General features: G+C 44.1%; 1 protein-coding gene across 1 annotated transcript in view; it reads right to left on the minus strand.

Moving 5' to 3' along the window:
- The window catches only part of LOC142573273 (chitinase-3-like protein 1), a 372,557-nt gene that overhangs the window by 43,816 nt on the left and 305,036 nt on the right, over positions 1 to 23,705 (minus strand). The window contains exon 8 of the mRNA XM_075682907.1: positions 22,728 to 22,883. Within this exon, the coding sequence (XP_075539022.1) occupies positions 22,728 to 22,883 (156 nt within the window). The remainder of the gene's footprint in view (positions 1 to 22,727; positions 22,884 to 23,705) is intronic.

The following is a 23,705-nucleotide window of genomic DNA, read 5'->3' on the forward strand; positions in this document are numbered from 1 at the left end:
GTGGCAAATGCATCACACGAACAGTCTGTTACAAATATAAAGAATTAGGGTATTTCGTGGCGGAATGTCCTTTGCAGAGCAACAGGTTATCACGAAAACCATTGCCGCTCCTACCTGGTGCACGACAGCCACACGCCCGTCGCAGTATGGCTGTTTAACTTGAAGACTCCAAACATCATCCACCACTCTGAATCAAACTTGTCACTGATTTCTACAGCCATACTCTCTTCTACAATGGCCATGTGATCAACTAATTTTCTTTTGCCATCGTTCGAGGAGGACAGCGCTAATAGTTACGTGAGCCCTCAAGGTAACTATTGGCTCTATCACTGTTGTGTGAATGAGGCAACAGTTTTGGGGAACGTCCTTCCCCTTATTCTGGGTGACGACCGGTTTTCTGCAGTGCAAGCTGAGGTACCTGTTTATGAGGTACGTCATGAAGTACCTGCTTTATTGCTTCAGCAGCCGTTTCGCCAATTTCGGCACGCGAATTTACTTGAATATACATAAACTATGACGTAATAGCACAGGGTAAATGCGCCAGGCCGATAGTACTTACTGTTTGGGCCATAGATAGGTATTTCAGCCGACAGAATTCAAGCAGTTTATGCGTCTACATAACTTCGAACCGGACTTTTGAGCAGCCTGCCCACCTGAAGAAAACGGCCTCGATGAACATACCAATAGGGCATTACAAACAGTGTTACGTAAAACAAGTGCATTGGAACTTTTATCATCGCCTATAAAGATTCATGAAGCAGCTTTTGCGGTTAACACGTCCATAAATTTCAGCATAAGCTGTGCGCCTTTTCAGTTTTCCTTCGACAATGGGCTTAAGGTTCCTCTCTACATAGAGCCGCATAATATATGCACATCCCACGCACTGTGGAAACCAATGAAAGGGAAGCTTTCTGTGCTCATCGCTATGACTGACGATAATTAGCTTTGATGTTGACGGTGAATGCTTAATTTTGTCTGCGTTAAGTGCAATAGGGAATAGTATTTCATTGCCGAGCGACATTTCTCAGCACGCAAATTGATGATCTAAATAATATATACCCATCCCACGCACTATGGTAACCGATGTGAGCAAAGCTTTCTGTGCTGTTCGCTTTGACTGACCATAAGTAGCTGTGACGTTGACGGCGAACGCTTAATTTCTTCAGCGTTGAGTGCAATGCGGCAGTAGTATTTCATTATTGTGCGACATTTCTGAGCGCTTAACTTGACAATCTAGACAACTTACGCACATCCTGTGCACTGTAGAAAACAATGTAAGCGAAGCTTGCTGTGCTGTTCGCTTTGACTGACGATAATTAGATTTGATGTTGATGGCGAAAGCTTAGTTTCCTCTGCGTTGAGTGCTATAGGGAATGGTATTTCATTATCGAGCGACATTTTTTAGCACCCTAACTGATGGTCTAAACAATATATACCCATCCCACGCACTATGGTAACCGATCTAAGCGAAGCTTTCTGTGCTGTTCGCTTTGACTGACGATAATTAGCGGTGATGTTGACGGCGAATGCTTAATTTCTTCAGCGTTGAGTGCAATACGGCAGTATTATTTCATTATTGAGCGACATTTTTAATCACATAAATTCATAGCGTGAACAATTTATGTGCTTCCTACGCACTGCATTAATCGATGTGAGCGATGTCCTGTGCTTTTCGCTTTGATTGGCGATAAGTAGCGGTGATGTTAAAGGCGAATGCTTCATTTCGTCTGCGTTGAGAGCAATATGGCAGTAGTATTTTGTTATTGAGCGACGTTTTTGAGCATCTAAACTTACAGTCTAAACAATTTATGCTCCTCCCACGCAGTGGAGTAAGCGATGTACGCGAAACACTCTGTGCTCTTCTCTTTGATAAATGGCGGTGATGTCGACGGCGAATGCTTAATTTCGGCGGCGTTGAGTGCAATAGGGCAGTAGTATTTCATTCTTGAGCAAAACATTTAGCACCTAAATTGATAGTCTACACAATTTAAGCGCATCCCACGCATTCTGGTAAACAATGTAAGCGAAGCTCTCCGTGCTGTTCGCTAGGATTGGCGATAATTAGTGGCGATGTTCACTGCGAACGCTTAATTTGTTCAGCGCTGAGTGCAATACCGGAGTAATATTTCATTATTCAGCGAAATTTTTAAATACACAAAGACATAGTTTAAACAATATATGTACATCCTACACACTGTAGTAATCGATGTAAGCGAAGCTTGTGTGCTGTTCGCATTGATTGGCGATAGGTAGCGGTGATGTTGATGGCAAACGCTTAAATTAGTCTGCGTTGAGTGCTATAGGGAATAGTATTTCATTACTGAGTGGTATTTTTGAGCACGTGAATTGATAGTATAAACAATTTCTGCCCATCGCACGTACTGTGGAAACCGATGAAAGCGAAGTTTTCTGTGCTGTTCGCTTTAACTGACGATAATTAGCGCTGATGTTGACGGTGAATGCTCAATTCATTCAGAGTTTTTTTTCCGATACAGGAGTAGTAGTTCATTATTGAGCACCATCTTTAAGAACACAAATTCATAGTCTATACAATTTATACGCATCCCACGCACTGTGGTAAACGATGTATCGAAGCTCTCTGCTGTTCGCTTTGATTGCCGATAATTAGCAGTGATGTTGAAGGTGAATGTTTAATTTCTTCAGCGTTGTGTGCAATGTAGGAGTATTATTTCATTATTGAGCGACATATGAAACACAAATTCATAGTTTAAACAATTTATGTGCGTCCGGCACACTGTAGTAATCGATCTAAGCGAAGCTTGTGTCCTGTTCGCATTGATTGGCGATAAGTAGCGGTGATGTTGACGGCGAATGCTTAATTTCATCTGCGTTCAGTGCAATAGGAAAACGTATTTCATTACTGAGCGACATTTCTGAGCTCCTAAATTGACGGTCTAAAAAATAAATGCCCACCCCACGCACTTGGTAACCGATGTAAGTGAAGCTTTATGTGCTGTTCATTTTAATGACCATACTTAGCGGTGATGTTGGCGGCAAACGCTTAATTTTTTCAGCTTTGAATGCAGTAGGGGAGTTGTATTTCATTATTGAACGACGTTTTTTAGTATCTAAATTAATAGTCTAGACAATTAATGCGCATCCCACGCACTGTGGTAATCGACGTGCGCGAAGCTCCTGTGCTGTTCGTTTTGAGTGACAATATTTAAAGGTGATGTTGACTATGAATACCTCATTTCTTCAGCGGGGAGTTCATCGAAGTAGTATTTCATTATTGAGCGCCATCTTTAAGAACATCTTTTATTAGTCTATACAACTTATGTGCATCCCACGCACTGTGGTAAGCGATGTATGCGAAACTCTCTGTGCTGTTCGCTTTGATTGGCAATAAGTAATGGTGATGTTGACTGCGAATACTTGCCTAATTTCATCAGCGTGGAGTGCAATACCAGAGTAGTATTTCATTATTGAGCGACATTTTTAAACACATACATTCATAGTTTAAGCAATTTATGTGCATCCTAAGCACTGTGGTAATCGATGTAAGCGAAGCTCCTGTGCTGCTAGCTTTGAATGGCGATAAGCAGCGATCATGTTGACTGCGAATGCTTAATATCATCAGACTTGAGTGCAAAACAGCAGTAGTATCTCATTATTGAGCGACATTTTTGAGCACCTAAATAAGTAGTCAAGACAATTTATGCGCATCCCATGCACTGTTGCAAACAATGTAAACGAAACTTTCTATAACGTTGGCTTTGACTGACGATAATTAGCGTTGACGTTGACGCCGAATGCTTAATTTCTTCAGCGTTGAGTGCAATACGGCAGTAGTATTTCATTATTAGGCGACCTTCTTGATCACCTAAATTGATAGTCTAGACAATTTATGCACATCCCACGCACTGTGGCAATAGAAGTAAGTGAAGCTCTTGTGCTAATCGCTTTCATTGACAATAAATAGAGGTGATGTTGACTAGGAACACCTGATTTCTTCAGCGTTTAGTGCAATGTGCAAGTAGTATTTCATTATTGAGCGCCATCTTTAAGAACATATATTATTAGTCTATAAAATTTATGCGCATCCCACACTGTCATAAGCGATGTACGCAAAACTATCTGTGCATTCGCTTTGTTTGGCGATAAGTAGCGGCGATGTTCACGGTGAATGCCAAATTTCTTCAGCGTTGAGTGCAATATGAAAGTAGTATTTCATTACTGAGCGGCATTTTTGAGCACCTAACTTGATATTGTAGACATTTCCTGCCCACCTCACGGACTGTGGCAAACGATGCACGCAAAGCTCTCGTGCTGTTCGCTCTGATTGGCGACACCTAGCGGGGATGCACGCGGCGAATGCTTGATTTCTTCGGCGTTGAGTGCAACACGGCAGCAGTATTTCATTATTGAGCGGCATTTTTGAGCCCATAAGTTGATAGTTTAGATGATGATTGAAAGCTTTATTTGTCCCTCATTAAAGGGAAGGGAGCAACGGAATAGAGGGTGGGATGCGCATCCCACGCACTGTGGTAGGCGATGTAACCAAAGCTCCTGAGCTGTTCGCCTTCATTGACGATAAATAGAGTTGATGTTGACTATGAATAGCTCATTTCTTCAGCTATAAGTGCAATACGCAACTTGTATTTCATTATTGAGCGCCACTTTTAGTTACATATCTTAATAGTCCATACAATTTATGCGCCTCCAACGCCCTGTCGTAACCGATGTAAGCGAAGCTTACTGTGATCAATATACCTTGCTGTTGAAGGAGCACACTGACACGGACACAGTGAAGACACACAAGAAAAAACGACACTCGCTGCTCTTCACTGTCTTCTCTGTGTCCTTGTCAGTGCGCTGCTTAACCAGCAAGGTATGATTATTACTCACCAACTAGCCCAACTTTCCACATTGCTGTGCTTTCTGTGCTGTTCGCTTTCACTGACGATAATTAGCGGTGATGTTGAGGGCGAATGCTTTTCTTCGGCATAGAGTGAAATAGGGCAGTAGTAATTCATTATTGAGGGATATTTTTGAGCACCTAAATTGATAGTCTATACAATTTATGCACAACCCACGCACTGTGGTAAGCAATGCAAGCGAAGCTCTCTGTGCTGTTCCCTTTCATTAGCGATAAGTAGCGGTGATGTTGACGGCGAATGCTTAATTTCTTCAGCGTTGGGTGCAATACGGGTATACGATTTCACTATTGAGCGCCACTTATACACATACATTCATAGTCAATACAACTTAAGCCGCATCTCACGCACTGGGGAAACCGATGGAAGCGAAACTTCTGTGCTGTTCGTTTTGATTGTCGATATTTAGCGGCGATGTTGACAGCGAATGCTCATATTTACTCAGCGTTAAGTGCAATACGGGAGTAGCATTTCATTATAGAGTGACATTTTTCAGCACCTAAATTGATAGTCAAAACAATTTATGCCCAATCCACGTACTATGGTTACTGGTGGAAGCTAAGTTTTCTGTGCTGTTGGCTTTGACTGACGATAATTAGCGGTGACGTTTACTGCCAATGCTTGATTTCTTCAGCCTTGAGTGCAATACAGCAGTAGCATTTCATTATGGAGTGAGATGTAGTGGTTGCACGTCTACCCATAACCTACACGTGCACTACTGCGACACGCCCCTTTGATGAGAGCTTATATACCGCGGCGCCGAGCGTAACCGGCGCACTTCTTCCCAGCTTATCACAGCAGGTGGTCCTGCTGTCTGGCGCTCGCCAGTCACCTTGTCAATGGAATAAAGTAATTCACTTTGCGTACTTTCCCTGCAACCGCCTGGTTCCTGCCTGCCTGGCAGAACACCACATGACGTTCTTGAGCACCTCATTTGATAGTCTAAACAATTGATGCGCACCCCATGCACTGTGGCAAACAATGTAAGCGAAACTTTCTGCGCTGTTCGCTTTGACTGACGATAATTAGCGTTGACGGCGAATGCTTAATTTCTTTAGCGTTCAGTGCAATACGGCAGTAGTATTTCATTATTGAGCGACCTTTCTGAGCACCTAAATTGATAGTCTAGACAATTTATGCGCATCCCACACACTGTGGCAATCGAAGTAAGTGAAGCTCCGGTGCTGTTCGCTTTGACAATAAATAGAGGTAATGTTGACTAGGAATACCTCATTTCTTCAGCGTTTAGTGCAATGCAGAAGTAGTATTTCATTATTGAGCTCCATCTTTAAGACCATCTTTCATTAGTCTATACAACTTGTGTGCATCCCACGCACTGTGTTAAACGATGTACGCGAAACTCTCTGTGCTGTTCGCTTTAATTCGAGAAAAGTAATGGTGATGTTGACGGCCAATGCTTAATTTCTTCAGCAATGGGTACAATACCGGAGTAGTATTTAATTATTGAGCGACATTTTTACACACAGAAATTCCTAGTTTAAATAATTAATGTGATTCCCACGGACTGTCGTAAGCGATGTACGTAAAACTCTCTATGCTGTTCGCTTTGATTGGTGATAAATAGCGGTGATGTTGACTGCGAAGGATTAATTTCTTCAGCCATGAGTCCAATATGGCAGTAGTATTTCATTATTGAGCGACATTTTTGAGCACGTAAATAGATAGTCTACACACTTTACGCGCGTACCACGAACTTTGGTAAACAATGTATGCGAAGCTCTCTGTGCTGTTGGCTCTGATTGGCGATAAGTAGCGGTGATGTTGACTGCGAATGCTTAATTTCTTCAGCGTTGTGTGCAATACGGCAGTAGTATTTCATTATGGAGCGACATTTTTCAGCACCTAAATTGATAGTCGACAATTGATGCGCATCCTACGCACTGTGGTAATCGATGTATGCGAAGCTACTTTGCTGTTCGGTTTAATTGACAATAATTGCAGGTGATGTTGACTATGAATACCTCATTTCTTCAGCGTTAAGTGCAGTACGGATGTAGTATTTCATTATTGAACGTCATATTAAACAACATATATTCATAGTCTATACAATTTATGCCCATCCCACGCACTGTGGTAAACGATGCACGCGAAATTCTCAGTGCTGTTCACTTTGATTGGCGATAAGTAGTCTTGATGTTGACTGCGAATGCTTAATTTCTTCAGCGTTGAGTGCAACACCGGAGTAATAATTCATTATTGAGCGACATGTTTAAAAGCATATATTCATAGTTTAAACAATTTATGTGCATGCTTCGCACTGTGGTAATCAATGTAAGCGAAGCTCATGTGCTGTGCGCTTTGATTGGCGATAATTAGTGGTGATGTTGACGGCGAATGCTTAATTTTGGGTGCGTTGAGTGCAATAGGGAATAATATTTCATTATTGAGCGACATTTTGGAGCACCTAAATTGATGGTCTAAACATAAATTGGTGGACGCTTAAGCTCCGCCTTCAAGAGCGGAACGAGATAGCGTTATCACACCTCGTTCGCACCGCCCACTCATTCGCTCGGCATGCTCTTGACTTCCGGCCACCGAGCGTGACGAACGTGTGCTTCATGGGCTCCCAAGGAGCGGCTTTAGCGGCCCAGCCGGGTCACGGTATCGGGGGCACTGAAATGCCTGCGCAGGATTATGAAATGGTTGTCCCGCATCTGCCATCAAGTTCGAGTTTTTTGAACACAGTATTTTTGCATGGTGATGTCACCGCCAGGCCGTATTGCGTCGAACATTTTCGTGACGCCCTAGTGCGTCTGTCATTGCTCACGGATGTGGTTGCCCTCGGGGCATATCAGATGAAGCACCTGTGGGCCATTACTTTCAACAGCGAAGGAGCGAAGGCACAAATTCTGCAGGCCGAAGCTTTCAATGTGAAAGACCACCGCTGCGTGGTTATTGACCCGACCAACCAAGGCGTCAGGCTGAAGCTGTTTTGGCTGCTCCACGGTGTGCAAGACGACGACGTGCGAGTGGAATTAGCAGCGTTCGGAAAAGTGACCGAAATAACCCGCGATAAATGGAAGAATAAAGGCTGCGTCGACAAGTGCTTCAACAATACGGTCGGTTACACTGAAACTTAAGGTGGGTATTGCCATCGAGGACTTGCCCCATCAGTTGCGTGTTGGTGAGGACGTTGCTCTCGTCCATGTTCCTGGTAGGGCTCCGCTCTGCCTTCGGTGCCGTGGAAAAGGACATATACGCCGTGAGTGTCGGGTGCCACGCTGCGGGCTATGCCGGCGTTTCGGCCACGATGAGAGCCAGTGCGTGCGTAGCTACGCTAATGTTACGGGCCAGGCAGGAAGTGATGAAGCGGCCGAACACATCATGGATGAAGCAGACGCGGTCGAAGCGACCCGCGGAAGTGGGGGAGATGATGCTACCAAGGAGTCAAGATCCAAGGAAACCGCACCCGCACCCCTTGCAGATACCACCCAAGCAGGTAAGCACCAAACCCAGCCGGCCGTCGCATCAAATCCAGCGTTCCTTCCGGAAAAAGCGGATAGCGTGACTGCTGTAAGCCTGGTTACGACTGGGCAGCAGGGCGACAACCAGGACGACGCCGATGCCGAGATGCCCGCAGCGTCAAGTGTACCAGTGAAGCGGGCTCACGAGGATTCGGATAATCGGGAATCGAGATTGGTCGGTGAACGCGGCGAGGAGCCTCCGCCGAAGGCACCGTCATCGCGCCGCGGACCGTTCAACCCCAAAGCGAAATTGCCCCCGGAACGCAGTACTGCGTCTGCTCTCCCTCCGCCTTCGCGGAGGCATCTTTTGCCACAACGGTAGAAGCCCGGTCTTTGATCGGGTCAGTAACCAAGCTCAAACGCCTTAATGGATATAGATTCACCCTGTTTGACGTGTGAGTAGACTGATTGGCGTCTGCCTTTTCCTTAGATGGCTACCAACCTCACGTCCAGCCTACGTGTTGCTACGCTTAATGTAAGGGGCCTGTCTGCGCGTAGAAGGCAACTGCAACTGAACCGTCTTCTGCTAGAAAACGAAATAGATTTGCTCGCGGTTCCGGAAACTAAAATTGAAGACGAAGATCAAACAGACAGAATGGTAGCGGTCTATCGTAGCAGAAACAGCGTATGCGTATGCCATGCTGTTGGAAGAGCGGGTGGATGCGTTATTTTTTTAAGAAATGGTATTGGGGGCTGTTGATACTGTGTTCTCGTGTGAAAGTGGGCGTCTTGTAATGTGTGATTTTGAATCGCATGGAGTGGCTTGGAGAGCTGTGTGTGTATATGCTCCGAATGCTATTGCTGAAAGGGAGAGTTTCTTCCGACAGGTGAAGCCTGTCCTGCTTACTGAAAGGCGGGTGATCTTGCTTGGTGACTTCAATTGCGTCTGTAGACCAGAGGATAGGACAACAAACCGTTCCTTTCGAGATCGGAGCGCCGAGTTACTTTCAGAAATTGTATGTGAGCACGATCTTGAAGATGTAGGCTTGATATCGACGCATGAAGGCCAGGCAATGCACACTCACTTTCAGGGAGGCAGTCATGCTAGATTGGACCGTATATATGTTCCTGTTGAATGTTCGCTGTTATGTTCTGACTACCAGACAATCTATGTCTCTTTTAGTGATCACTGTCTAGTCATGGTTACAATCGGTGAGAAGAGAATAGCTGCGAAATTTAATTGGGACTTGTGGAAGTTTAATGATACATTACTGGAAGATGAAGAGTACGTGACTAAAGTCAAGGATTATGTAGCGAACATGCTGCGAAGTAACTCTGGAAGTTTTCTGCAAGTATGGGAGCAGTTCAAATGTGATATTAAAATAGCCGCTATTGATAGATCATGTGCGCTTCGACGAAAAGAAAAACAGCGAGTTAAAGAGCTGCAGAGTGCCAGACATTTCATGCTAAGTACGGACTGCTACGAGCCGGGATTGTTCACAAAAGAAATTAAAGAGACTAAAACTAAGTTCGAGGCAATAGACGAAGAAATGTACCGTGGCGTAGTGATAAGGGGGCGTAACGAAAAACTGTGGTCCGGAGAGACGCCCACCAAACGCGCGCTCAGTGATGAAAAAAGGCACGCTCTGTCGAAAGAGATAACGGAAATATGCTATCAAAACGAAATCACAAAGCGAAGAGAAATAATCAAGCAGGCATTCGTTGAACATTACGCAGATATATTCAGCCTTATTACACCGAACACTGACTACTTCAGAACAAAATTCCTATCGCTGGTGCCGAGATTAGAGGTTGACCTTGTGCACGCTCTAGAAGCCAGTATTACGGCAGAGGAAATTGAATCAGCAGTTCTGTAGCTTAGTTCAAACAAGTCTCCTGGACCAGACGGTCTCGGTGCATCTCTATATAAAGCTTTTAGAACAGAAATGGCAGTCGCGCTTGAAAGACTGATTAGCGAATTCTATGAAATGAAAGCAAGTCCTCCATCCTTCCGAGCGTCCCACGTGGTACTAATTCCTAAAACGAATGATCCGATTAGGTTACAGTCTGTTGAATCATTCCGTCCCATCAGTCTAACAAACGTGGACTATAAGATTTTCATGAAGATTTTAGCGACACCTTCAAAGTGTTATTAAGTCACTTGTAGGGCCACACCAGACATGCGGCATAAAAGGCAGGTCAATCTTTACCAATGTTCACACAGCTAGAACTGTCCTTGAATGCTGTGACGGAATGTATGGGCGCGTGGCCATGTTGCAATTAGATCTGCACAAGGCGTTTGATAAATTTGTACACGAAGTTCTGTTCTCGATGCTAGACCATATCAATGTTGGAACCGTTACTACAGAAGGTGTTAAAATGATGTACAATGGTTGTATAGCGAACCTGATAATTAATAGGCAGTTGGTAGTGATGGTATTCCTGTGCAGTCATCTGTGAGACAAGGCTGCCCTTTATCCCCCCTGCTTTTCGCTCTCTACCTCAAGCCCTTTTGTTTGTGGCTGCTGAAGAGCCCAAACATCCGGGGTTACACTTTTCATAAAACTGAAGTTCGAGTTTTAGCATATGCTGATGATGTAGCAGTGTTTTGTACGGACCATGACAGTGTTAAGGCAGTTGTACAAGAGGCTGTAAAATTTTGTACTGCAAGTGGAAGTGCTATTAACTGGAACAAGTGTCTTGGTTTTTGGCATGGGAATTGGCAATACAAGCCTGATACTTTTTGTAACATGCAATGGGCGGTGACTCCAGGCACCTACCTAGGTGTCCCCCTCGAACATTATCGAGATAGCAAAGAATATTGGGACAATGAAGTAGTGCGAATGAAAATCCAGACCGGCAAGTGGGGAGGGCACAAATTTTTGATGTTTGCAAGAGCCACCGTGTGTAATTTGTTTTTAGTCGCTAAAATCTTTTATGTGATGCAAGCGTTATGTCTGACAAGGATGTCTGTGCAAAAGCTGCATAGAGTATTTGCGATGTTTATTTGGGCCTCAACATGGGGCCCTACAAGCCTTAGTAATCTGTTCCATAGAGTGTTCAATGGTCGGCTGGGGTTGTCCCATTTGTTCCTCAAACAGATTGTAAGCAGGTTTCTTTTTTTCTGCGTGATCAAAAGGATGCTTTTCTGAGAACAATGATTCAAGCTAGACTGCGCGATTCATTGCCTGATTATGTAGTGTCGTCCATGTATACGGGGCCAATGCCTTTAAGTGCTTTTTTGCGTGAAGTGGTCGCGTCTTTCTGAATACTAAAAGCAAGATTTTCTAGTGAATATCTGGCCGCTGTTATTAGTAAGAAGTTGTATAAAGATCTTGTTGATGTATTCTTGCCTGTACCGTTGTATAGTACACTATTTGTTTTAGGTTCAGAACGAGATGTTCTTAAGAGAGTTAAACGAATGCCGGTAAGAGCTTCTGTTAAATCTTTCTTTCTTCAACTACATACAGGCACTCTCCCAGTGAAACCGTGGCTGCAAAGCAAAGGCATTTTTGTACCTTGGTCTGTGAATTGCTATATATGCAAAAAATCGGAGACGACTGAGCATACCTTCTTGGACTGCCATGACGCAGTGTTTTTGTGGGACATTCTAAAACGTAGCTTTAAAAAGGAATTGCCGTTAACTGCTTTCGGGATACGCTTCCTGCCATGTGCGGAACCAGAGGGAGTGCCTGTCGATCTGTTCATGCTTCTGTGCATGCACAGTGTGTGCCGAACGCGTATGGATATTAGATATGAGCGCATTGTTCAGGCCCCAGCAGCTGAATACTTCCTTGAAAGTGTGTTATATATACGCGAATTTTTCTGTGCACAGAGTGATCCTCCTTATTGGCTAAGTGTTTTGAACAAAGTGACTAGCCTACATTATTCTTATGACACCGCACTGATCCGGCATTGACTAGTTGTTTTTTATGGCCATGTAATATTCACATTGAATTTTCTTTTGCCAAGCCGGTAATAGTAAAAAAAAAACTCATGGCTTAGTGGTAGCGTCTCCGTCTCACATTCCGGAGACCCTGGTTCGATTCGCACCCAGCCTATCTTGCACGTTTTTTTTTATTTATGAATTATCTACCGGGATTTTACGTTCACGGCCAACGCCGATGACACAGGTATTTCTGCGACAAGAGCTCCTTACCTCTGTCGCGTAATTATGCCCATCCCACGCACTATGGTAACCGATATATTGAAGCTTTCTGTGCTGTTCGCTTTGACTGACGATACATAGCGGTGATAATGACGGCGAATGCTTGATTTCTTCAGCGATGAGTGCAATACGGGAGTAGTGTTTCATTTTTGAGCGACGTTTTCGAGCACCTAAATTGATAGTCTAGGCAATTTATACGCATCCCACGCACTATGGTAAACGATGTACGCGAAACACTCTGTGCTGTTCGCGTTGATTGGCGATATCTAGCATTAATGTTGACTGCGAATACTTAATTTCCTCAGCGTTGAAAGCAATACCGGGGTAGTATTGCATTATTTAGCGACATTTTTAAACACGTAAATTCATAGTATAAACCATTTATCTGCACTTTACCCACTGTGGTAATCAATGTGCGAAACTCCTGTGCTCTTCGCTTTGACTGGCGATAAGTAGCGATGATGTTGACTGCGAATGCTTAACTTCTTCAGCGTTGAGTGGAATGCTGCAGTAGTATTTCATTATTGAGCGAACTTTTTGACCACCTAAATTGATAGTCTAGAGAATTTATGCACATCCCACGCACTGTGGTAAGCGGTGTACGCTAAACTATCTGTGGTGTTCGCTTTGACTGACGATGAGTAGCGGCGATGTTGACGGTGAATGCTTAATTTCGTCAGCATTGAGCGCAATGCGGCAGTTGTATTTCATTACTCAGCGACATTCTTGAGCACGTAAATTGCTATTCTAAACAAATATTGCGCATCCAACGCACTGTGGTAAGCGATGTAAGCGAAGCTTTCTGTGCTGTTCGCTTTGACTGAGGATAATTAAAGGTGTGGTTGACAGCGAATGCTTAAACTTTTCAGCCTTGAGTGTAATACGGGAGTAGTATTTCATCACTGAGCGACATTTTTAAACACGCAAATTCATATTTTTTTACAATTTATGCGCATCCCTCGCACTGTGGTGACCGATGTAAGCGATACTTTCTGTGCTGTTCGCTTTGATTGGCGATAATTAGCGCCGATGCTGACTGCGAATACTAATTTCTTCAGGGTTGAGCGCAATAAGGCAGTAGTAATTGATTATTTCGCGTCATTTTTAAACACATATGTTCATATTCTAAACAACTTATGCGCATCTCACGCACTGTGATAGCCAATGTAAGCGAACCTCCTGTGCTGTTCGCTTTTATTAAAGATAATTCGGGGTGATGTTGACAGCGAATTCTTAAACTCTTCAGCCTTGACTGCAATACGGGAGATATCTTTCATTATTGAGCGACATTTTTAAACACGAAAATGCATAGTTTAAACAATTTATGCGCATCCCACTCACTGTGCGAGCCGATCTGGGCAAAGGTCCTGTGCAGGTCGCTTTGTTTGACGATAATTAATAGTGATATTGACTACGAATACTTAATTTCTTCAGCTTTGAGTGCGAAACGGGAGTACTACTGTAGTATTGAGAGCCACTTATACACATCAATTCATAGTCTATACAACTTACGCGCACCTCACGCACTGCGGTAACCGATGGATGCGAAGCTCCTGTGCTGTTCGCTTTCTTAGACGATCATTACCGGTGATGTTCACTGCGATTACTCCATTTCCTCAGCGTTGAGTGCAATACGGGAGTATTATGTCATGTCCGCACGGAATCAGTGAAGTTCTTGCATTGCATTATTAACTCTTCTTGCCGTATATCTTCGAATAACTACCTAATCCTGCAAAACCATTTAATACTAGAAGTCACCATCACCTAAACATCGCACCTTATTTCGCCCGTACGGACACATTTAAATACAGTTTATTTCCCTGTGTAATCGAGTACCGCAATTCTTTGCCTGGTCCTACTCGTTCTCTTCCTTTAAACTTATTCTTGGCGGCCATTGCATAGTTTTGGTTTGTGTTTGTTTGTATTGTTCGTATTGCCTGTATTACTATTTTCATTTCTCTGCCTTTCACACCCACTCCTGCAATAGCCCGATCGGGCTGCAGTATGTACAAATAAACAAATAAAATTATATAGCGTTATCTTTAAGAATATAAATTTATAGTCAATACAATTTATGCGCATCCCACGCACTGTGGTAAACGATGCAAGCGAAGCTCTCTGCTGTTCGCTTTGATTTACGATAATTAGCGGTGATGTTGACGACGAATGCTTAATTTCTGCAGCGTTGTGTGCATACAGGAGTAGTATTTTGTTATTGAGCGCATTCTTTATGAAGTAAAATTTGTAGTACATACAATTTATGCGCTTCCCAAGCACTGTGGTAAACGATGCAAGCGAAGCTCTCTGTGCTGTTCGATTTGATTGACGATAATTAGCGTTGATGTTGATTGCTAATGCTTGATTTCTTAGCGTCGAGTGCAATATGAGAGTAGTTTTTCTATATTGAGCACCATTTTGAAACACACATATTCATAGTCTAAACAATATACAAACAATGTTTACAACAATGTGTAACTGATCGCAGACGCATAGGACAAGGACGCCTTTCTTACACACGGCTCAACGCCATCGTTAGCGGCCCGTTTTCCCACTCTGACGGTTTTTCCTTTCAGTGAAAGTCACTGCCGAGGCATCCTTTTCCCGCTTGGCGCCTCAATCTTGGGCGTCTATTCAGTATCTGTTCCACGTCATCAGGAATGACTTCACTGATGTGTGAAACGTGAAGCGGAGACCGTAATCTGGTTATTGTGCCCCCGTGAGTTCGCGACCAGTAAATTCCCGGTAAGCGCTGAAAGATTTTGTTTTTATCAATTTATTTTTTGTTACACTACATTTAGGCATTGTTCAAGCTCGCCGAGAATGTATAGTATATCTAGCCGCGTTCATTGCCGCATGCGTACCGGTGAATCTGAAAGCATGGTTTTAGAACCATTGAGGAATACTAAGTCGTGCCACCTGCAGTGAGCAGCAAAAGCCTGATTGCGCGGATAATTCAAGCATGTTTTCAACCATTTGAGATATATAAAATTGACTTACACTGATTTGAAGCGAGCGCATCGGGCACGACATTATTATTTTCAACGCTTATCGGAGTCGGCTGTATAGTTTTTGCCTAGCCGAATTCACGGCCGCCAGCGCATGTCTGATTGCGAAATTTGAGGCCAGAATCGTTTATAAATCATACTGTATAGGGTTACTCATCGCCATCAACAAAGCACATCTACAGCGGAGAAATCAAAGAAGTCCTTAGGCACGTAACATGTACGGAATGGGCTGCAATAACTTTCGAAGCGCGCTGCCGATTTGTAGCCACTGAGATGGCCCTTTTGCTATCAAAGCGAGCGCACGTTATTATTGTTTTTAACGCGAGTCGGATTAGGCTGTACAATTTTTGCCTAGCCGAATTTACGGCCACCAGCGCATGTATGATGGACGAACTACGAGGCCAGAACCGTTTAGAAATCGTGCTATATCGAGTTACTCATCTACAGTGCACAAATAAAAAAAGCTTTTAGGCATGTAGGGCCCTATGGGTTGTATTTATCGAGAGAGAATATAACTTCGCCGCCTACTAGATTATCTCACTGAGCAATATGGAATGCTCGGTTGCCTATGTAGAAGGTTCAAATCCTCTCTTCTTTTTCATATCATTTAAGCTATTTCATTTATTATAACCTTGAATGCCCGTAGCGAATACACAAGAGGGGGGGGGCAATACAAACTCGTGTAGGCGTGGTTACGTACAAAACAACGAAAACAATAAACATTGCTGATTTTGTATGATTTTAAACAATCAAAGAAAAATTGCGAATTTAAAGCACTAACGCGGCAATACATTCGCAAAATTAAACTAGATGGAAGGGTTGACAAGGGTTAACTATTTCGAGTGGTTTATGATGGGTTCATGAACGATGTACACTGGGAACAGAAAGTTATTCGTAGTGATTTCTTAGGTATTCATGAAATTTCTTGCGGTCAATGCAGGTAACGAAGTTGTCAGCGAGTGCATTCCAATAAACGATTGCATCAGGAAAGAAGGAATGGTCATGGCAGATGAGCGGCCGGGTAAAAGTGCTATGGCTGAGCTGGGACTTATGCAATGGTGGTTTAGGAAGGTGGTTAACGACCACGCGAAGAGCTATGGAACGAAGAATGCTAGGCATAGCGTTAAGAGAGAGAGTGGTTTGGATCAGAGAGCGAACGGGTATAGTCGATATTCTATTTTACATTAAGGGGAAAAAATGGAGCTCGGCAGGTCATGTAATGCGCAGGTTAGACATCCGTTGGACTATTAGGGTAGGAGAATTGATACCAAGAGAAGGGAAATGCAGTCGAGGACGGTAGAATACTAGGTGGAGTGATGAAATTAGGAAATTCGTGGGCGCTTGTTGGAATCGCATGGCGCAAGACAGGGCTAATTGGAGCTCGCAGGGAGGTGCCGTCGTCCTGCAGTGGACATAAAATAGGCTGATGACGATGATGATGGTGGTGGCGGTGTTAACGAGACGACGACGACGATGATGATGATGAAACAATTTATGCGCATCCCACGCACTAGTGTAATCGATATAAGCGAAGCTTCTGTGCTGTTCGCTTTTACTGGCGACAATTAGCGGTGATATTGACTGCGAATGTGTCATTTTGTAATCCTTTATTGCAATACGATGGTAGTGAGTTCATGGCAAATGTTAACTTGCGTGCACCACTGCTGTTTTTCTGCGTAATACGCAGAACGTACAACGATACGCGTCTGCTTGATTTGTTGTCGTGCTGCATTGCTTATAGCCTATGGGAAGGTTGAGCGTTGTCGTTGCCTCACATGGCACATGGTATCGCGGCAGAAGTTTAGGCAGTATTATGGAGCTATACGTGCAAAGACAAAAATCGGACAATGGTGGACTCTGGAATAATTTCGATACCCTGATGTTCTTTAACGTGCACCTAACTTTATATGCATGAACGTTTATTTGTATTCCACTCCCATCTGAATCAGGCTGCAACGGCTGGGAAGCAACCCACGACGTGCACGCTAGCATAGCCACCGCGGCGGGCAGTTAAGTGTCGATTTGACCGGTGAACGCTTCCGTAGTGTCGCCTAGAACACACCGTGGTCAAATGCGCATTTCACTATGCACCCCCTGTGTCCGCTGTCTGCTTGACAAATATGTTTGGTCTTTATTTTCAGAAATAACGTTTCTTTATCTTCCCACCTCGCCTTCTCTCTGTCCCGATCTCCCCCCCCCCCCCCCCCGTAAAGGAAATCCGAGTGGCAAGACTGTCATCCGCTCGTTTCGCGACTGCACCGGCTGTACAAACGCCCAGAGTCTTCTCGTTGCCCCCTCTCTATCATTCTATCCAACGTAGTAACGTCGATTCTATCTACCTCTCCTCAGGACTTGCACGTTAGGAGAAGTGTAAGTGCTGCAGTTTGTGCAATGCTTGTGCGGGGAGTCATGGACAGCTACAGATATAAAGATGCGAATGTGACAACGCCTAGGGAGCGTCAGAGCGCATGATGTACATGTGACAGCATGGAAAGGTCCAATGGAAAGATCCGCTTCTCCTCTCTGACACGCACTGAACCACCCCCCGACGCGGCGTGCAAGGCATCAGCAGCAGTGAAGTCGAACCAAGGGGCCCTCCCAAAGACAGCTTCACTTTAAAAAATTGCCTTTCTTTGTTGGTGTACAGTCGCGTGTCGCCGTGGCGTCATCGCATCCCTTGCGGCATTTGATCACTGCGAGCGCCAACTGGAAGACTTGTACACTACATTTTCTGCCTTCAGGAATAACCTTACCCAGTTGTCAAAGCACGAATGGTCCATTCAGTTTACTACAGGGCTACAAGGCTACTTTTTTCACAGTCTCTTCATTACTTGCGTCCTCCAAAGAGGTGCTTAGATTTATCTACACTGCACTAATGAGTGAACTTGTTTTCGAATTGTATTCGTTTATTAAGGCATTCTTGCTACTTCGCCCCATGTAATCTACACAGAGTACTAGGTTACCCCTAAATGAAATGCTTTCACTTTTCCTAGAGAACGACCGCTATTGCGATGTAAATAAGCATAACTTCAACTAATTCTCTGAGAAATAGGCGTTCAAGAAAACGCTGACTTCATCCTAAACAAGATCAAAAAGAGCCACAGTAGTCAATCCGCTGGCGCCTCTTTTTGCAAGGTTATTTCTTTCAGGATGTGATTTTGTGCCTTAGAAACGTCCACCCCATGTGTCTGATGCACTAGTTTTTGTTCTCAGGCACCCAGTGTAAGCCATCATGGCACAACTCCATGACCTCGTAGATCAGGTGAGCGTGCAGTGTCATGCAAGCATGACCACGCTGATTCATTTTGATTAGAATTATGCTCTTTTGTATGCCATTTCGTCGCCACTTATTAGCTCTGCCAGAGCTTGAAAGAGCCGTCCATCTAACCTGATTCTCTTCTTCAGTCTTTTGGTATACCATACGAGCGCTGTCATTATGTCATCTTTAACTAACTTGGCTCTTTCCTTCTGCTTGTTTCCACAAAGCGTATATCTATCTCTGTGGTTACGAAATACTCCTACCAGTAAGGCACCGCTCAAGCCTTCCTGGTCAGCGGAACGACCAAAGTCGAACGCTTTCACACTGAGTTGACGTTCAATATTGGCGAACCTCGAGTAATTTTTCATGAACTTAGCTCACCGCTTTCTCTCCAATGTCATCGTGTACAGTACTCGCTCGTGCTACACAAAATATAAACACGCCATGATCTTAAGGAAGTATCAATTACACGGTAGACGACATTTTGTCGATGTACATTTCCGCTGGTCACCGGCGTAGGAACATCGCCCTGTCTTTATTGACATTCGCGTGTAATTTCTCGCTCTTGAACTCCGCTTCTTATTCATCATTTTTTGCTCGACGCGAGCACCCTGTATTTCCGTTGAATACACTTTCGCCTTCATATACGAACTTTCAGAAGAATTTAGAGGTTTGTGATGAATCGGTCCTGACTGATTACATAAGCGAACTCGCTCGTACCCGCTTATCCGCTCAACAGCAGGACCAAAAGTTTTTTCTGCTAGTTACACCTCGATCGGCTTTTTATCACGAAAACCGGTTCTGCTTGTGAGTTGCCTTAGTGGTGCGCTGCACCAACGTTCATGATGTGAGGTTGTGGCATTAACATACGTACTTGACCCATACATAGAGCCAATACTGTACATAACTTCATTGTGCTATGTCGCTTGGCGCCTCTCTATCGCTGCCAAATATACTTCACAATAGTGAGAAAGTACATAGACATTACACTTTCAATCGCATAAACCAATGCGCACTATAAGACGCAGCAATGCGTTTCTTATTACTTTTCGCTTTTTGATCAGTGTAAACTATTCCAGGTTGCCGGATGTTTTACTCTATGCAATGAGTTTTTCACTACAGTAAAGCCAGCTAATATTGACACGTAGACTTCCTTATCTTTTTCGGGTGAGTGCTTTTCACCTTCTAACAAATGTTATTGCTCAGCACGGGAGCTGCCTGCATGTAGCGCAAATTTCTGCAATGTTATCGATTGTTCTAACCGCTGTATGTTGTCGCCAAGCAATGTGTAATCTGATTGCATATATGCACGACGCGAGTGGTGTAGAAGTTTCTAGAAGTCACGCGGGCACAGCGACTACTCTGGAACTCGAGTATAAAAGCCGACGCGCTTGACCGGTAAATCAGACTTCGACAACCACCGACTGTGTTCACCGTTTTCGCAGTTCTTTAAGTGTAGCCTGTTTTTATAGGCACCGGTTCGCCTAATAAAAGTTAGCTTCGTCTTTCACAGTATTCCTACTGTGTTCTTTACCGTCACTACCACTTGACAATATACACCTCATACGCAATAAGCTTCTGAGGGATTATTAAACTTTTCCAAAATAATACATATAATGCGATTTGAAACCGTAACGTTGGAGGACGGCAAAATACTGATTTTAGGTCGCCAACTACAATGCCATACCTAAAGCGTTATAAAAACCATCATTTTACTCAAATTTGTGTCTCAATTCCAACACACACCAGATGCACGAAGCAGCAGTGCGATATGTCCCAATTTCGACGCCAGTCCTTCCTGTGAACGTTGGCGTTGCTACAGCTGTTCGTAGATTCATTCTTTACGAGAACAGAAACTGTTGAAAACGTGTTAGACATGGATCCTATAGTGCAAACTCCATTGAGCAGTGAATCTTGTGCGCCTTCATTCACGATACAGGGTTGCATTTCTATCTGTAAGTTGTCTGAGCTTTTTTTTCTTCTGTGCAGTAAAGTAGCCCTCCTCGCTATGAAAAGCAAAACTGCGTAACTTCGTTCTAAGATTCGAAAGAAGATATTTCTTTAGTTGGCCGTTGGTCATGGTGTGCAGTCGCATTATATGAAGGATCAAACTGCACTCGAATCTTCTACACTCCTGTTTTATTTAAATTACCTATAGCCTCAGGAAAAAAGAGATAAACGCCAAAAAATTGTTAGGTACACGCACATTTATAGGTTTATATTTTCATAATTACGATAATGACAGGTAGTCGTAAGCGCGAGCTTTTGTTGCGTATCACAGTCTGAGTTAAGAGTGAGAAACACATCTATTGATCATGCCCCGCCAGGCACACTTGCACCTATAGGTTTTACAGTGGCAGCTGTAAGGTGCTAGAAACTTGGTTGGCCTTTGCCTCCCGCTGTTATGCTGACGACGACCGTTGTCCTTAGGCCGGCGCCTCATTTTGAGCTTCAGAACACAAATCTTTCTTTGTTTTATTCATATAACTCACCGGCTCCTTTACATCCTTTCTTCACAACCATTGCCACCAAGACTCGAACCCTTGTAACTGAAGTATTGTCCAATTTGGAGGTGGGCATGGTAGCCACAAGGCTATCGCCTCATGCGTTACATTGGGAAAGGTATTATTTGATATTTGGTAATAAATGCACTTAGCTCGTTTCCCGCCGATATGAATGGTCGTTAAACAGGCTTTAATTAGTACAATGCAATACGTGAGCTATTAGTTTAAAAGTTGAGCGGTGAATTTTTTTTAATTAAACAATTTTGCGTGTTGATTTAGACTGTAATTATGCCCGCCTTTTAGAGTACTGCAGCTCATTCAATAGTTATTTGCTGTATACCACAGGTTTTTAAAAATTTTGTTAGCAGTAAGAAAACGAGAACCACTATGTACGGCCAGTGCACCACAGTAACGTTTCCCGATTTGAAAGCAGAGCTATTAAGTACAGCGAAGAGGGAAGCAGGTAGCGACAATCTGTCCGTCTTGCTGAACCACTGACGTTGTCTACAAATTACATGCTGTGCTCGAGGGGCGCCTTAGTTGTACGGCTGGCATTGCGTAGCAACAAATGGGAAAAGAACAAAGGCATAGTTGAAGAACTTTGCAGGATCAGAACGATAATAGGTAGTCATAGCTCAGCAGGTCTACGGCTAGCGGTCGAAGCGGGCGAGCAGAGACGCCACTGCGGATGTGCGTTAAGGCTGTCTCACACGATGCGACTGGAGCGACGAAAATCAGTCCAGTCGCACGTGTCAAAAGCGATTTTTAGAGGGGCCTTTCACGTGTTTGAGGTTTCAACAATCCGACTGGTGCGGCGCCCAGGTTTGCTTGCTGTCAGGTTTTGTGGCACGTGCCGCATTATCCTTTCAATGTAATAAAGAAAACGTGTACATTGCAATGTTGTTGACTTGTCTTTCTTACATAGGAGCAAATAACACGCGCCTTTTGTCATTTAAAAATGTTTTGAAGGCTAAATTTCTCTTGGAGTGCGCAACAGCGGTCTCTGCAGTGGGTCATCTCCAAGTTCACGCTTTCCGCCTCATGATTTGGCTGCAGCCTCCTTTTCTACTTTCTTCCTCGCGCCCTCTTCGCTATCCTCGTCTTTTCATCTGCCGTTGCACTTCGCGTTCGCTTTCATCCTTCGCGGTGTTCGCTCCTCTCCCAGCAGGAACGGGCGCCTAAGAGCTACGCTCCAAAACCAAGACCTTCGCTGTCCCTTGGCGGAACCACACAGCGACGGTTGGACGCTCTTCTTACTGCACCGTGGTTACGACACCCGTTGACGTGGCAGCCGCGCGTCCACCGCCCAAGGGCAGGACGGCGCTGCAGCTGCGACTATGCCTCGAGCGTCGCATAAAATCATATTGCTATTTTGCATGCCTGCCTAACGCGACCGAGGCAACGTACATAATATAGAGACAACACAAACCGGCCTGTGCTTCTGCAAACACATTCAGGGAGTGCGCACCTTGTTGAAAGGAAGGACGGTCTCTGCCAGTGCCCTGCTGCCCCAGCCATTTTGCGACGGGTGCGCGAGCCGGTAGACGCGAGCATAGAGAGGAATGCCGAGCACCATCTTCTCGTGCGGCATGCCCAGGTCGGCCCAGTGGTGCACCGCTGACACCTGAGAATAAACAATGAGCAATAATTCTTTTAAGTAGAAACGAAGCAAGTATCAGTAGCGAATTAAATTATTCTTTTTTCTTACTCAATTCAGATACACCAAACGCATTCGACGGGTCATTCTGCAGCTGATACATCTGGTCCTGCGGTCACACCTAAAGAAACATGACTTGAAGCAGCGAGTTTGTTCTTTGGGTCTTGTCCTCGTCTTCTAAAGGTTGCTTCAAGTTATGTTTAGAATGCACCAACTAGCACCAATGAGAACGTTGCTACTTGAAGAATCATTCGAACATTGCTGTGAATCCTTTAATTTTTCCCTACAGATCCGAAGAAAGCTCTCAACATAATCAATTATCTAAATGTAACCACTGAAGGTGTTGGTGAAATTGTTTTCGCTACCGTAAAAAGATATCACACCATATATCAATTCCTTTTTCGCATATCCTTACTCTGGTATCCAAGACGGGGACGTTTCCAGAGCAACTAAACAGTAACAAGAATTCAGGTGCATAAGAGGCGGCAATAAACCTGCACTTCTAACTGTCGACCAATTTCAACACTACCTTTCTCAGTAAGGTAAAAGAGAAATGCATTGAAGAGCGATTCAATAGGTGCGGATCGATATTTGTTATATTGTCGTCTAACCAATTCGGATTTCAGGCTGGCTACTCCACAGACCTTGTAGTAATCCTCTTTGGTGACAAAATTAAGCAAGCCATCGATACAGCTGAATATGCATTAAACTAACCGAAATGGTTGCATTCTATTTGATAAACTTATTTCCATTCGTATTATTGGGCCCCCATTAAGCATAACTGAAATC

The sequence above is a fragment of the Dermacentor variabilis genome, chromosome 2 (assembly GCF_050947875.1).
Source record: "Dermacentor variabilis isolate Ectoservices chromosome 2, ASM5094787v1, whole genome shotgun sequence".
In the NCBI taxonomy this organism is placed as follows: Eukaryota; Metazoa; Arthropoda; class Arachnida; order Ixodida; family Ixodidae; genus Dermacentor; species Dermacentor variabilis.